At 37.6% G+C, this 17,366-nt stretch overlaps 2 protein-coding genes across 3 annotated transcripts in view; one reads left to right on the top strand and one right to left on the bottom strand.

The window, feature by feature from the left end:
- Positions 1–6,192, bottom strand: part of st3gal2 (ST3 beta-galactoside alpha-2,3-sialyltransferase 2) — a 28,965-nt gene extending 22,773 nt beyond the window's left edge. For both annotated transcript variants that reach the window (XM_079873713.1, XM_079873714.1), the window contains exon 1: positions 5,832–6,192. The gene's annotated coding sequence lies outside the window, so the exon portion shown is untranslated. The remainder of the gene's footprint in view (positions 1–5,831) is intronic.
- Positions 6,193–8,541: 2,349 nt separating this feature from the next.
- The window catches only part of sf3b3 (splicing factor 3b, subunit 3), a 32,955-nt gene continuing 24,130 nt past the window's right edge, over positions 8,542–17,366 (top strand). The window contains exons 1-5 of the mRNA XM_079874716.1: positions 8,542–8,681; positions 9,258–9,376; positions 14,179–14,334; positions 14,419–14,589; positions 14,728–14,900. Of these exons, the coding sequence (XP_079730842.1) occupies positions 9,307–9,376; positions 14,179–14,334; positions 14,419–14,589; positions 14,728–14,900 (570 nt within the window). The 5' untranslated portion in view covers positions 8,542–8,681; positions 9,258–9,306. The remainder of the gene's footprint in view (positions 8,682–9,257; positions 9,377–14,178; positions 14,335–14,418; positions 14,590–14,727; positions 14,901–17,366) is intronic.

Below are 17,366 nucleotides of genomic sequence, written 5' to 3'. Positions count from 1 at the left end.
AAAAAACAGCCTTCCGCACCAAATTTATAATAATCTAACATAAACAAAAACATTCCATGCCATCTCTTTTGACAGACATTAAATATCACTTGCAAACACTTTCTTTCTTTTAACTCTGAAACTATATTTCACATCCATGCTAAATGGGGTATTACCCTGAGGAGGCACTGGATCAGTTATCAGCATACAGCTAAGCAATCCGTACTCATGAATTGTGTTTGTGCCCAAGAGCAATGAGTTTACATGCCCTCTTGAGTCACATTCTCCTGGAGCTACTGCTGACCCTTCATCATGCCTTTCTACATCTATCCACAGGGGATGCCAACACCAGTCAGGTCCTCCGCGTCCAGCTCACAGAAGCTGGTCTATTATGACGATAAGCCACAGACACACTGCTGTAGAAAACAGTCCTTACGGATCTCAAAGGCCTGGGAAGAATACTGAAGTTTTCAATCTTACCATCTAAATCAGAGCATAAAACATCTCAAAGAAGCAGAAAACAGACCATAGAATTATTATTATATATAATAACATTGTTTTTGGACAATTACAGTGTCCAGTCTACTCACTTTTGCCTGCACCTCCCTAAAACTTGTAATCTTTTGGAGTGTTAAAATCATGCAGTTATTGCAAGCAGTTACGATATGAACATTTGCGATATATCATGCAGCCCTAAATAAAACCTTGCATTTTCAAATGATGCACTTTGAAATCATCTCTAAAAAAAGCAAACATATGGATACAATATGTGGTCAACCTGACCTACCCCCTCCTTACTGACCTTGTCTCCGTTGCTTTTTCACATCTTCTCACTGTTCCCCTGTGGCATATTCATGAATTATCCATGCATCTGCGGCTGTACCTATCTACTGATCTATCTACAGTATCTCTTTCTATTTGGCAAGTACAGAAAAAGATGCTCTTTCAGCCCGTGGCCCTTTCTATGTCATCCCTCTCCATTCTCTCACTCATTCTTTCAATTGTTTTTAATCCCTTTCTCTGTATGACAAAGTGTTTCTTCTCCTGAGTTCAGAAATGTCTCTCTCTCCCTCACTCATCCAGTACAGATCCTCTCAGGCCACCTAGTCTGGGGCCAGATGCCAAGGCCTGTCGCAGAGCCCATCGATTTTGAGGAAAACCAGGGGCAACGCTGGCTCCGGAGCACCAACAGCAGAAGCCATCATTGCTGGCACAGTTAACCCTTATCTGACCACCTCACTGAATGTTGCTCACATATTCATAAAAGTCATAATAAAAGTGCTGCAATGAGCGATTATAAGATTGTGTGCCAATTAGACTTTCCCTTAATCTGTCAATTAGATGTCAACAACTCATCATATTTAAACTCAACTCAGCCTGGCTATTTGCTTTCCAGACTGATATACATGGCGAGCTCCAAAATTAAAATAAATCCCAGATCTATTTTGTTAATGCGTCATTTTGATTAATTTACAATTAGTAAATGAGGTATGCTATAGTTGTGTGTGCTTGTTCAATGTCACACTGCAATAATCTAATCAATCTAATGTTTTAAATAGAGAAAGGTAAGAATGTCATGTTACCTTCCTGTCTAGGCTGAACTCAGAGGACATTTTTATAGAATCTTGTTTCTGCCACGAAAAAAAAAAGGCTTTTATCTTACAATTCTTTTTTCTTGCAATTGCGAGTTTATATCTCAATTCAGACTTTATAACTTGCAATTCCGAGTTTATGTCTCACAAGTCTGAGAAAAAAAGTCACAATTGGTAGTTATAATTTTTAATTGTGAATTATAAAATGGGAACTGCAAGAGATAAACTTGGAATTGTGAGAAGATAAAAAGTCGCAATTATCTTTATTTATACTGTGGCAGAAAAAAGCGTCCGTATCTTTGGGACTGTTGCTGTGTGTAAAAACCATTACATTTTCAGTGATCTGACATGATGAGCGTCTGAAAGAAAACTATTCCATCTGTTTGGGTTTGGGAGCAGGTCTCCAGGGAAAGAGAAACCCAGAGAACTCATGCATGTATGAACACACATAGATATACAGACAACTCTTGTCTTCAGCAGCAGGTGCCCTATTTGTTATTTTCTGTACAATCCACGTGGTCTCCAAATCAAGAAGCAAACATAACTGTAAATGTTGAGTTGAGCTATTTAAAGGGTTAGTTCACCCAAAAATGAACATTCCGTCAATAATTACTCACCCTCATGTTGTTCTAACCCCGTAAGACTTTCATTCATCTTCGGAACACAAATGCTAGGTATTTGATATCTGCCAGCCCAGAAAAGTTAGTAAAAACATCGTTAAAATAGTCCAAGTGACTACAGTGGCTCAACCATAAGTTTATCAAGCGACGAGAATACTTTTTGTGTGAAAAAAAAGCTAAAATAACGACGTTTTTCAACTATTCTTTTTCATCTGTGTGGGCCTCTGAGTGAGTTCACGTAGTGTAACAGCGCAGTGCTTCTGGGTTGTACGTCAGAACGTAGGCTCACTATTGGCCAGCATCACACACATGACCAGCGTCAGCCAATAGTGAGCCTACGTTCTGACGTACAACCCAGAAGCGCTGCGCTGTTACACTACGTGAACTCACTCAGAGGCCCACATAGAAGAAAATTAATAGTTGAATAAAGTCGGGGGGTTTTTTGCGCACAAAAAATATTCTCGTCGCTTGATAAACTTAAGGTTGGGCCACTGTCACTTGGACTATTATAACGATGTCTTTACTAACTTTTCTGGGCTGGCAAGTTTCAATAACATAGAAGCCTATGGAGGAGTGAGACAGCTCTCAGATTTAATCAAATATATCTTAATTTGTGTTCCGAAGATGAACGAAAGTCTTACGGGGTTGGAACAACATGAGGGTGAGTAATCAGTTTTTGGTGAACTAACCAAAGTTGATATAGCTGGATTTCAGGTGTTGTCACAGCTCTTTGAATTAACCAATTTTAGCCCATGATAGAAAAAGGTTTCCTATAGAGTAACCTATTTAAAAGCTCTAATATGTGACTCGTTGACAGCGTTCTCGCTCTGTACACAGTGTTAACCTAGTTAAGGCTAAGTCAGCAGGACTTTTGCTGGCTCCTAAAATTCCCCAGGTACTATGTTAGCCTAGTTACAGAAGATGATGAACATCTGTCATATGGAACAGTTGCTCAAACAAGACAAGTTTCCAGTCTATCACAACACACGTCCTTTTTTTATCCACTATTGTACACCACACTGTAAAAAATGATGTAAGTCATGACAACATGTTTTTACATTATTTTAACCCATCAAAATAAGTTAAGCAATTTTTAACTTTTTTAATAAGTTATACAAAATTCAATTGATTTTTAAGCCATTTTAATGTAATTTAAGTTGAAATGACTTGTACATCTAAGTTGATTGAACTTAAAAATTTAAGGCAGCACGTTTTTGAAAACGATACCGTTATCATCTGTGTAAACTACAAAAAACGTGAATTTGTGAAAACGGTGACATCATGTGCATGTGTATTACGTGTACAGTCTATAGGCGTGTCGTCTTTCTTTAAAAAGTGACTTCGCCAACTACTGGCCTGGCAGCATAACACGTTTCTTTATCGTTTTCACAGTGAACGAGGATAATTTTGTCAACATTGTCATCTGCACACGAAAAAAGGAAAACTTTAAAATTTTTAGTACATCGTTGTTGTGTGAACATACACTCAATGAAACAATCTTTAATAAACTAAACGATCACTCAGGAAAACAACAGGAGAAATAACAAGTCTTGCCACACTTAAACTGGCAGGCAGACCAAAACACAATGACAATAAAACAACTACAGAACATAACCATTACACACATCAGGTGATTAAAATATTCAATTATATGATTTATTTATTATGGTTTCAGCACTGAGTCACAGTGCATACCGTCACAGAAGATTTAATAAGAAATTGATGATCCTCCATTAAGCTTTGGGAAACATTACACTGGATGTCTACAACTCGTCATGCTAAACTCAGCCGGGCCATTTGCTTTCTGGACTGCATATGCATGGTGAGCTGCAAAACAGATTTATTTTTGAGTGCATGTGTCCATGACACTGTAAAAAACAACAAAAATATTGGTAACATTTTACCATAAGGTTTCATTTGATAACAATAGTTAACCACATGAGTTAACATGAAATAACAACGACCAATACTTCTCCAACATTTATTAATGTCAACATTTACTAATACATGTTTGAGGTCAAAAGTAGTTCATTAACTAACATTAACAAAGGTTAATAAATGCTGTAAGAATATAGTTCATGTTAATGAACTAATGCATGAACTGTTAACAAATGAGACCTTATCATAAAGTGTTACCAAATAAATGTTCTTAGCTGTATTATTATTATTATTATTATTTTGAAGATTATCAGAGTACGATTCCATTTAAGTTTGTCTACTTCAAAATGTCACGTTAATTCAATGTGTTGTTTCTTTGTAATTATTTGCAAAATTGACTAGCAATTTCTTGAGTGAAAATTGTTTTTAAATAAATCCTATACACCATTTTTCAGTATGCAAAGCATGATATTTCTTCCAAAAAAACCTCTAGGCTAAAAGAGAGCCCTATCAACACAGTCACGCAATTAACCCAAACAGCAACTGTCCTCAAATTCTGTCACTGAAAAGGGACCAATTAGCAAAGGGCAAATTGAATGTCATGATAGAATCAGATATTAATTAAAAGTGTTGCAGCAAAGCCTGTGTTTAGATATTGATATATTGTGTGATATAGAAGTTAAAGCACCATAAAATGGGCTTAATGGCACTCATCTGAAACATCATGATCTGCCAAAATTCTTATCGTTTCTTATCTGTCTACATATAATTCAAATACTAGTAAAAAAACTAACCTTAATCAGTTAAGACCAATACTTGAGTATAACTTGGTAATATATATGTTATGCAACTCGGTATGGTCAGAACAGATTTTTTACATAACAATAAACAAATTAAAAAATATATATATTTCTTCAAAATCTCTCTCTCTCTCTCTCTATATATATATATATATATATTAAAGCAGCGATGTTAAGCAAATCTAGTTTAAAAAGCACTAATAACTACCAATTTATCTGTGATAATTGCTCAATTGCACAGTTCTTTGGGGTTAAGGGCATGGAAAAATGCTGGTCAGCTAAAATCTATGAAAATCTTTATTATTTTAGGATTATAATCTTTATATTTATTATTAATGCACAAGTGATGTTGAAACTCTGATACAGCAATGTATCGGATGGGTAAAGTGATTCTACTTGTCTAAAAAATGGAAGGAAATCTTGCACTTTTACCATAAGTTTCCCTGAAAAAAGAAAATGGATGTTAATAGATCTTTAATAAATGTTTGTTGTCTTTCTGGACAACGTACTGCTTATTTGATTTCACTTTATTGAGTTTACATTCACATTTATGGAGTTCAGTTGTGTCTACTTTGAACAAACTGCATAAGCACGAGACAAAGACTTGATTAGGTCACCCTGTCACATCAACCCCAAGAAAATCCTTTACTACCCTTCTTTCTTTCCTGTATCTAAGCAACGCTGGCAGATCGGTAAGGGTGGGTTTAGAGTGGAATGAGACCCTCACATAAATGAGATGGGTTCGGACACAAAGGGGCAAGCCACGGGTCCCTCTTGAGTGCCTCTATGCATGATGCGGGCCATGGACCACTAGCTACTCAATCTGGGACTATCTGCTTTAAAAATAAAAAAGGAGGGATGAGACATTAATGGACTGAAAACCACATAAGCATTGACCACAACAGGTTATCTCACACAATGTACACAAATCAAAAATGGTATGATACTCATGCTTTCCTTACCTTGCAATGCCTCTTAAGATGCATAACCTTTCATCATGATGTATTGTTAAAACTGGGGCATTTTTGGGATATAAAGACACCCACTTCTCCTCCTCTCTAGAACGTAAATTTCTGCTGACTGTTGTAGATGTTGCACTAAATGAAGAGCATTCAGCTTCCATCTGATTGTTCACATGAATTCTTTGTCGGTAGTTGTTGCAGCGTCCACATGATATGCTGATGCAGATGTGCACAAAATGTCCTGCTGTGCGTTATTTCAGCGTCTCTAAGCCCTTGGATAATGTGCAACAATGTAATTCTCACAACGTTGCGTGCAGTCCGTGTGTTGCCCCCCCCTCAACAAGACACCCTTACCCCACATTCTCCAATCGCCTTTTACAGTCTACTGGGATATGTAGTTCTTTAAATGATTTGTCACAAAACTGCGAACCTTTTCTTTGCTCGTGCAGTTACTCAAGTGACTTACCCAATACATTTTTTCTTGTGTATTTATCTACACAACACCTGAAAAGTGGTGTAAGTTGGTGGCAGGTGTTGCGCGCGAGTCCTGCGCCTTTTTGTACTACATTTCCCACAATGCATTTGGAACAGATGGAATTTGGAACCGCTAAGTGCTGTGAGGATGCTCAAAGAATATACATTCAGTATGTCCACAACGTATACATTATATATTCTCTCTCTATATATAAATATATAGTCCTACATACATATTCTATATTTCTCGTATATTCATTTCTGTTGTTAAATGTAATCACCGTCCTGAAAAAAAAAAAAAAAACTTTTTTGCATAACCAACAGACACATAGGCAACATTACTTTTTATGATGTTGAGATGCTGTATTAAAAGTGCGTAGCATTCAGGCTGTTATTTTTCCTCGTGTATAGTTTTAATACGTGGCATTCTATATGGAATTAATTCTCAATGTGCATTTCAGACAAGTCCCAGTTGATGCACTGCTGCCGCCTTGTGGAAATGATTCATGCCTTCTTTGCACTACACTGAGACTGCACAAATAAAAAGTGTAAACTTCACACACTTTTTTTAAACGAATTTTATTTGGTCATAATGACAGACAAAATGAGGTAAAAATGTGATCAGGTCTACAAACCGCTGCCTCTGTAAGACGGGGTTTGTGTCAGGAGTCGTTTGCTTGAGCAGCAACCTCAGGTACATTGTGAATTAACTATGGTAATGGCTTCGTGAATTTGCCCGAATAGAGAGTGGTAGACTACCAATATATTGCACAAGTTCAAACAATATACTGTAAAAAATATATTGTTGGTTGGTTTAACTTAAACGTTAGGAACCAGTGGTTAGCTTAAAAGTTTGAGTAAATACAATGAAAGAGATTGGTTTAATCAACAGAAAATCAAAATATGATGTTATCTGAACCACGGTAATTATATATGTTCATCTGACATAAGAAAAAAAAAGTTGTAATAACAAATAATGAATATATATATATATATATATATATATATATATATATATATATATATATATAAAATTTCTTTTTTTTTTCACAGTGTAGGCTACTTTATTGGCATGTTTGTTTTACATATAACATTGCCAATGCATAAATAAAACACAATGCATTGACAGAAAAAAAAAAATTGGTGCCAGTGATAGTGATAATGCATAAAGCCTAAGAAAAAAATAGAATTAAAAATGATAAATACTAATAATAATAATAATAATAATAAAAAAAAAAAAAAATAATAATTTTTTTTTTAATATATATATATATATATATATAATAAACATTAAACTAGGCTACATCATTCGCCCTTATTACGCCTAAATAAATATGTTGCTTTAAATGGTTAAAAAGGGTAGGTTATATTATTCAAACGCATGACATAAGGGAACCGGTAGTTCTCTTGCAATTTCTAACCATAAATAGTGGCAGTGAAATAAATTTGGTCATCGTTTAATACTGTAATGGAAAAAAGTATGAAACATTTTACGGTATGTGGTTATTTTCTGGGATTTCCACAACCACAGTGCAAAAACCATTCTCTCACGCACAAGCACAAAGAGGGGTTATGACTCTGAGGGTATGCTGCCTAAACTTGCTATCGGAAACTTCCCACTTCTGAAGTCGTGATTATGACCTCATCGCATTCAAATCTTGACTTATAAGTTCATGTCCAATTTTTAAACTTGGAGACTTTACAATTCCGATGAAGGCAGCATTAAAACTTCGGGGACCTTCTTTTCGGAAGAAACTGGTTCCGGTTTAGAAGACAATATTGTATTTAAACAGAATTTTGTCCATCAACCCGGTGGTTTACAATGGCTGCCAGTTTTTACCAAAATATCATGGTTAGATCATTATGGGAGCTCCTTAGAACAGTTTAAAAAAGCTTTCAGAATTGTTCGGTCACTTTGTTTGGTTTTTAGACATGGTCAGTACCGGTGACAGCAGTAACTGTTACTTAGGCGAAAAATATGGTTACCATGGTAAATGTATGATATTTCAAAATCCATGGACGCAAGCTTACAGTTGCTACAGTTCGTTTCTGTCTGTGATCCTAGACTCGATGTAAATGGGTTGTTTATAAAATATATAAAAAAATACATTAAATTAAAAAAAAACATAATATAACACAACTAATAAATATATAAAAGAGAAATACACATGAAATGTTTTTTAAACGTTTCTACCAAATCTCTTTTTGAGGTCGATCTTTCCTCTCAGGCATGTTTTCGGACAACACTTCTATGCGCCACAGAACTAGAAGGCCCTCTGTCGTTTCAGCGCCGTTTGAAATAACGAGCGACCAGGCCAATGAAAAATATAAGTTTCTCATCTGATTGAAATCTACAACATCCTGGTTGCTATTTCGGTAAATATGTTTCATACAATTCCCAAATAACCCATATTTCTTAATCGTACCAAAATCTGTGTTCGTAAATTATAGTTATAACCTTTATTTTCACAAAGTTTGATAGCCGACTGGCTAATGCTGAATGGACTGACTAACGCTTGCAATTTCAAGTGCCGTTAGTAGTAAATTATTAAAGTACAACTACAGGAACGCTTATTTAGCTAATTGTTGTTACTCGACGAACGATCTAAAGTGAAATTCTGAAACGTGCTTTCACAACGCAGTTTTCAGTTTGTTTTACATAAATATGTTTTGACTTGGTCCTACTAATATAATAAATGTTTACCCTAAATTTAGTTTGAATGCCGTCATGTATAATTTCCGCACACTAGCATAGTTATATTAAGCAAAAAACCACAACTGGAACGTATTTATAGTTATGCAGTGCTTTGAGCGTGACGTTTCTGTGCGTTTAGATGGGGAAAAACCCTTTTATTGCTTTGTATTGTAACCAGTCGTTTTGCTGTCTGTCCTCACCTTTAATTTCTTTGTTTACTTTGGTACTTATACAATCTCTTTGGGATTTGCTTGTAGGTGCTGGTTTAGCTCTTTGTCCTGAGCCTCAGGTCCAGTGACAGCGGCCATGTTTCTGTACAACCTGACCCTGCAGCGGGCAACTGGCATCTCCCATGCCATCCATGGCAACTTCTCAGGTACATCACTGAACAACAACACTGAGTCATGGGTCATTTCTTAAAGTCCCCCTGTAGTCAATAATTTTATCCCTTATAGCTCATTTGATCAACAAAATGATGTATTTAAACTTTTTTTCCTTTTCCTTCATGCCTTAAAATAGTTTGAATATAACTCTACACCCTTGCCTCATTTAGTATAAGCGGTTCTATGAATATGCAAAGTTACCCCGCCCCCAGCAAATACATTATAATTATATACACACTACACAGGGTATATTTAGGCCTAAAGCACCCTACACACGGGGACGAATATCGGCGCGTGTTATTCGCCAGCGTTTTTCAACGCGTTTTTTGTGTTCACATCCAAGCGATTTTCGCTGATGATGAGCCGAGTGAACATGCAAATTGATTCCCTGACATTAGATGGCTCTTAATAGCCGCTTTCCGACCAAGTAGTTCTAGGAACTTAGTTCTAGGAACTGTCCACTTCTAAACAGTTCTAAGAACTACTCTCCCCCAAACTCGGGTTTGCTGTTTGCGTTCGCACTGGCCAAGTGGCCATAGGAACTGGTAGGAGGGGTAAGGGAGTGACGCAAGCACGCTGACTTTTATTTTGACGGCGCGACGGACCTTTATTTTGGTGGCGCTGAGAACGCCAGAGCAAACAATGCTCGCATTATCTGTGTTTATTTGTTAGCGATCTGTCTAACAGTACTGTTTAATATCTTATTAGATAGAACTGTTATAGAAAGTAGACAGTATATGAAAAAAGGTTATTAGCCTATGCCGTGTGGTTGATGTCCAGTGTTGCTAGCTGGGCAGATAAACATAATCATGTTTGGCTTGGTCCCCTCAAAGTTGTGTTGGATTTTCTCTTCAGCATAAAGGTTTAGAGACCCATCTATCACTGTTTTCCATGTTTGTATGGTTAGTTTATGGAGTAAATATATAGGCTATAATCTGTGTGTTTACATTCTAGCTGTTTTAAAAATGGCGGGTGCTGGTGTTCCGCGTGCGTTCGGTCAATCAGCGTACACTAACGTCACGGATAGTTCCTATAGTGCTGGTTTAGACCCTACTCTGAAGTAGGACCTAAATTAGTTCCTACAAATGGAGTTCCTAGAACTAAAATCGTTCCTAGTTCCTGCGGTGCGAACACGCCGACATCCGGGTACTTTAGCCAATAGTTCTAGGAACTAGGGCTGAACGATATTCTGTTTTAACATCGACATCGCGATGTGCGAATGAGCGATAGTCACATCGCCGGAACATGCGATGTGAAGGGTAACGTTAGTACCATAGTGTAAGAGAACGGTAGCACCAGGGTAGCACACAGTAAACACGAGTTTGTTGTATGGCTTTTTGCTGGGGTGACATACGCGTTCCGCGTGCCTGCACAGTGATTGGTTCGCTGTGCCGCGCTCACCGCTCACAGCCAACATTCACTGGCAATCCTATAGCTAAAAATGCGCGACGAAGAGGATCCGCCGCAAAAAAGTCAAAATCAGCTATTTAGGACTACTACTAGCCTATTTCGTCTACAAAAAGGAGGATGTTGACCAAAAAGAGGTAGGCTACTTTGCTGAAGTATTATAAAGTTGTGGATGGTTGTCTTTTTTAAAAAAAGTCGTTTATTTTTCGTGTTCGCATTTATGAGGAAAAAACAATGTTACGTGACATTACGGACGCGACCGTTATGAAAACCGCACTAAAAGACTGCTTTAAAACTTTAACAGAGACCTCAAACAGAAATCACAAAGCCTTTCTTTAAAACGAATTTCGTTTTGTATTAATTGTATCTTAATTTTAATCAGTATTTCATTATACAATTTCCTGGATTTAGCCTAATAAATAAAAATTAATTATAGCAGCCAGCGCCTGAACTGGAGATTAAGCTACCATGAACCGAAACTAAGCATAAAAGGTAGCCTACTCGCCTCACACACCTAAAAAATAATAATAATAATAGTAAAAAAAATAGAAATATAACTATTATGTACAGAAATCTCTACTTTTAAACAGAACCATTAAAAAAAAAATCTGTATGAAAAGTGCATTTCTCCCGAACACTGCTGCGAAGATCGCGAGTCAGTATTGTCAACAGAAAACACTTGTTTATTAATAAACAATTAAAATGTCTCATTGTAATATTTTACATATTATTAATCATTACTTTTGCTGGGTCTAGGTGCCGTTTACATGAACGCGTCACTGAATCAGCACAGAAAACATCATTTTTCGGGTCCTAGAACCTGAAGAATGTTAGGTCCTGCGTAGAACGTTCACCGAATTCTGAGAGAAATATGTTTCTGGAATAAAATATTAAGTGGCCTTTTGTTACTTGTAATGAAGCTTGCTTATAGTGAAATTATTAATAACATGGAATGGTAATTATTGACTAGCCTGGATTGATGGCTCGCAATATCGCGATATATATCGTTGCCAAAAAAAATATCGCAATGTAATTTTTTTCCAATATCGTGCAGCCCTACTAGGAACTGTGAAAAGGTTCCTCCGGTCGGAAAGCGGCTAATGTAAAACAGAAATACCCCGGTACACTGTGCAATACCACTCCATAACAGTTCTTTTATCAAGATTTTTGTAGTCGCTGTCGCGTTTGTCATATAGTTCTTTATGTTCCGACACCAACGAGACCAGCAGCTCTACACTCATCTTGCCTTGCATCTTCCTCGTCTTATTTCTTCCCGGTGTGGTGAAGTATCCGGTCACTCTGAAGTGATGGGTCCGGGCTGAGGACCCAAGCAATCCGATTGGTTCAAAGCACGTTTTATGGGTAATCGCTTTAGTGCCTGGTTACAAATCATACAAAATCACTTTATTATAGAAGACGTTTGTACTACGTTATAACGAGTCATTAATGTATTTAATGTATTTTAAATTATACGTTTCATATACTAGTATTTAACCGAAGTTATAGATTGTGAAATTAAACATTTCTCGTTGTTAGTGTGTTTTTTTAGTTAGCATAGATAGTAGCATAGCATACAGCTAACGTTATCCGATGATCGTGCTATGAGCTTTACCTGATATTACTGCACTGATACTGCCTTACCGTATCGTGAGAACAGATTTAGATCAGGCATACTACTGGCATACTAATTGGGTCCTCAGCCCAGACCCATCACTTCAGAGTGACCGGATACTTCACACCGGCAGTGTAGACGCTACTTGGCGCATATCTTCTTCGCCGTTACGTATGTGTGCTCGTATGTGTTACGTATTTTGTGTTTGAGCGCCCCCAAGTTGTGTTTTACTGTAACTTCAGAAGCTCCCAAAAACGGCAATCTCATTGGTCGGATAGTTTTTGACGCGGCGCGTCAAACCAAAAAAACGAAACCGAGGCGTTTTTAAAAAAATGACGCTTTTACGGGTGGCGTTTTTCGCGTCGGTGTGCACACTCACATTGGCGCCCTTTGTTTAGTCACGAGGCGTTAAACGTCGGCGAATATCGCACGCGAAATTCGCCCCGGTGTGAACAGGCCTTAACTCCTAGGAAGCTTCATTAGATGAAGGTTATTGACAATCCTATGTGTACTTTCTGTTCCTCTAAAGTGATTGGCAGTTATTTTCACATGTTTTGGGAGTGTACCTCAGTGGCCGACTTTTGGAAGATGGTTGCCTTTAACCTCTCTAGGTTGTTTAAGATTAGATTGCCCTGTTCCCCTGCTACCCTCATTTTGAATGATTTGTCAAGGCTGGGTTTGACACTGGATAAGAGAAGAGCATTGCTGGCTGGACTTGCGGCTGCAAAAAAACTAGTTGCCACACGTTGGAAACCTCCACATTCACACTCTTTTTAAGCTTGGGTTTTAACATATTTGGATATTGTCTACTCAGAGTTGTCGATAGATAGCTGGAGTCCACGGTGCAAAGGAAGTCAGCAATAGAGGCTTGGCATTCACTTTTAACTACCCTTCGTGGGCTTCAGGTGTAACATGTAACTGAGATTTGGAGATCTGGATCCAAGGGGTGGGTGGGTTATACCTGGGGTTTTAATTGTGTAATTTTTATTTATCTTAGTAGTTAATCATACGTGTCTGTATATATGTATAGGTATGTATGTGAATATATATTTTAAGCTCTATTTTTGTGCCGTGTATTTACCTGTATGTATTGTCTCTTTAAAATAAAATAAAAATTTGATCATAAAAAAACGATCACATGTTGACGTGATTGGTTACAAAGTAGTTTGTGACAAACACCAGCAATTTAAAACCGCATTTTTGAGACTGTCTTTGGTTCACTGCAGTTTTAAAGAGAAAATACTCAGTAATGGTGCTGACTTGTGAATTTGCAAATGGTTTGTCTAAAAGCATATTAAAAACACCACATAGACATACAAACAGCATTAAAAGCTTGATTTTCATCACAGGGAGACTTTAAAAGCAGTGTGCTTATATTTTGTTGGAGAAATTGTTATTGTATCAAATTTGAGATTGAGGTAGTGTTTTCTTCTCTTATTATGTATATCTGAGTAAAACGACTGTGTAGGGCGGGGCTTCATTTTGTTCATCGGAAATTGTTTTGGACTGTTGCGGAGATCTCATGTGAGTGACAGGTTGTGCCACCCTTGCGCCATTAAACATGTCATTAGAGATGTCATTGCAAGTTGGAGGGGAAGTTGTTTTGATTAAAGATTATGAGGGCACATTAATTTTTAAATAATGATTATGTGATTGGAGAAATCCTTTTATAATAAATACTGCAAATCCCATTAAAAAACAAGAATTGTCAATTTTGGTTTCATGATGACTTTAAGCCTGAAGTTTAAATCCTAAGTGGTGTTTCTCTTTCACTAGGAACTAAGCAGCAGGAGATTGTTGTTTCCCGTGGGAAAATCCTGGAACTGCTGCGCCCTGATGCCAACACAGGGAAAGTCCACACGCTGCTTACTATGGAGGTGTTTGGTGTCATCCGATCCCTCATGGCCTTCAGGCTAACGGGTGGAACTAAAGGTGAGCAACTTGGTTCTAATTGTTGTTTTGGATAGTTCATATGTAGAAATTTTAATTGACATGGATCTCATTATGTAATTTTAGACTATGTTGTGGTGGGGAGTGACTCTGGCCGTATTGTGATCCTGGAGTACCATCCCTCCAAGAACATGTTTGAAAAGATACACCAGGAGACGTTTGGCAAGAGTGGCTGCAGACGTATCGTGCCAGGGCAGTTCCTCGCTGTGGACCCAAAAGGCAGAGCTGTTATGATAGGTATAGCTGTTGTATCAGTTTGAGATGCAGTAGGAAAGCCGATAATCAAAATATGCATTGAAAAGCAAATGCAATAAAGCAGCATTTTCATATGTAACCCATTTTATAATTTTAACTATCCACTTTTTCCTCTCCCAGGTGCCACAGAAAAGCAGAAGTTGGTATACATCCTGAACAGAGATGCAGCCGCCCGCCTTACCATCTCCTCCCCTCTAGAGGCCCATAAGGCTAATACACTTGTCTACCATGTGGTTGGTGTGGACGTGGGCTTTGAGAACCCCATGTTTGCCTGCCTGGAGATGGACTATGAGGTCAGAGTCCTTCTTTAAAAATCATCTAGCGCAGGGGATCTCAACTCTGGCCCTCGAGATCCACTTTCCTGCAGTTTTCTCTCCAACCTTGACTGAATCACCTGCCTGTATCTATCTAGTAATTTTAAAGACATTGATTAGCTTGTTCAGGTGTATTTGATTAGGGTTGGAGCTAAAAATCTGCGTGAAAGTGGACTTTGAGGGCCAGAGTTGAGAACCCATTCTCGTGCAGTGGTTCTCGACCAGAGGGTTGGAGCTTGAGCAAACTGCCCATGGGTGCTGCAGGATGACTTAAAAGTAGTTAAAATAATAAATTAACATATTGAAATGATCTGAACTTAATCTAAATTAAAATGTTTATACAGATCAAATCACGATGATTAACTTCTAGAAGCACAAAATGAATTTTGGTTAATTTAATATATCAGTACTCACAGTTTCTGTTATACTTTTTTAAAAGCAGTCATAATCACTGCAGAAATATCTTATAATAGTCAATATGAGGGTCCTTCAAATATTGTGTTGAACAACAGGTCAAAAAGATTGAGATGTATTTGCCTGTGGCCAATGTTAATGCTACTTAAAGGTGCTGTATGTAACTTTTCTACTAAAATTAATCCTTTTTTTATTGCCTGTGTGTGAAGGGGTTGTAATCTCACATTAAAATGATCCACTTTGAGGGTTTTGCTATTACCTCGGAAAGCAATTATTCTTATTTTTATGTGAAGGTGCCGGGTCGGATTTACCGCAAAATCCAGTGACATGACCTGCACGCGCGCTCCCGAGCCTCTCGCCTCGTCTAGCCTACTGACTTTGCACTCAACAGCGACGACACTGCACCTTATGACTTATGCAACTTATGACATGTCTGATAACACTAAGAAACGACCTGCTCCGAGCACAACACAGACTCCAACACAAACTCCACATATTGATAAAAAACAAAAAAAAGTTTTTTTCTGCTGAAGCTCGTAAAGCCAGACGTGAATCGAATGAACTTCGGGTGAAAAAACACGGCTCAACATCGGCAGGGCATTTGAATCATGGAGAAACCCTATCTACAAACCTAGAATGTACATTTCCTGAAGAAAATGTAAAGTGGTGCTTGCAGTGGCAAAATTCGGCACGGTTGATACTATAGGGTTCCATACTTATCATGGTACGAGCATGGAGATTTAGTTCAACGTCAAGCTGATAAAAGTAGCCTATTATTGTAACGTTGCAGTGGGAGTTTACCTTAGTTTCCAGCATGTTGTGTGATGCTGTCTAGGGTTGGGCGGTATTACGGTAATATCGGATACCGCGGGATCTTAAAATAGCACCGGTATCAGTTTCAATACCGTCATTACCGGCACTTATATAGCCTATAATATATATAATTTATTTATTGCCTAAAAAATGCTTATGTGTGGTTGTAGTTTGGCAATATTTCTGGTTCCAACCGAATGAGAAGGGAGAGGCGGTAAATACGAGAGATGTAAACACCTCTAACCTTATGTCGCATCTCCGAAACAACCGCCCACTCACTGCTGCCAGGATGCATTTTGTTCTCGAGTTCATTTAATAAGCGCATTAAGTTTCGTATTTGTTAAAATATTATGTTATTTTTTCCATCTTTGTTGATTATGAGAAGTGAACAGCACAAATAAGATGGGATGCATAATGAATGAATAAATTTCGTTTTGTAAAAGGCCTCTTTAAAACGAATTTCGTTTTGTAAAAGGCCTCTTTAAAACGAATTTCGTTTTGTATATATTTTATCTTAACTTTAATAAATTTTTCATCAACCAATTGCCTGTTTAATCATGACATGATGGGCATGCCGCGGTCACTTGCATTGAAATCTCATAAATTAACCGAAACTCAGTGTAGGCTATGCCTCACAGACATGACAAATATATATAAATAAAGCTTGAAATTTCTTTAAACGAAACAATTAAAAACGAAAGAAATAGGCTACTCACTGATTAGGCTAAGTAATCCATGATGTGCATTTTTCTCTAGGCGCATTCATACGGAGATGCGATCATCAATTTCATTAAACGAAACTAGGCCTATTCAAAACGAAAATAAATAGACTAGCCTACTCTCTGTAATCCATGATGTGCATTTCTCTCTATAGCGTTCACTACGGAGATGCCGATCGTCAATTTCTTTAAACGAAACAATTCAAAACGAAAAGAAAAAGGCCACTCTCTGATTGTGTAATGATGTGCATTTCTCTCTATAGGCGCGTTCACTACAGAGATGGCGATCGTCAACTTCCATCTTTGCAGAAAAGTTTTATTAATAAAAATCAATGGGCACGCGTCACCGGATTACAAAGGCACTTCTTGCTTGTTGCACGCAAACAGATATTATGTTGAATAATGGTGGGCTCGGGCTCATAATAACAGTTAATGCCGTCGGCCGGACTCAGACACAACGTGCACGGGTTGGGCGTGATTTTTATTTTTTTTGCCCGAT

Source organism: Squalius cephalus (assembly GCF_949319135.1).
Source record: "Squalius cephalus genome assembly, chromosome: 6".
Lineage (NCBI taxonomy): Eukaryota > Metazoa > Chordata > Actinopteri > Cypriniformes > Leuciscidae > Squalius > Squalius cephalus.
Note: the sequence above shows the minus strand (reverse complement) of the source record. Positions and strands in the feature narration are given on the sequence as shown.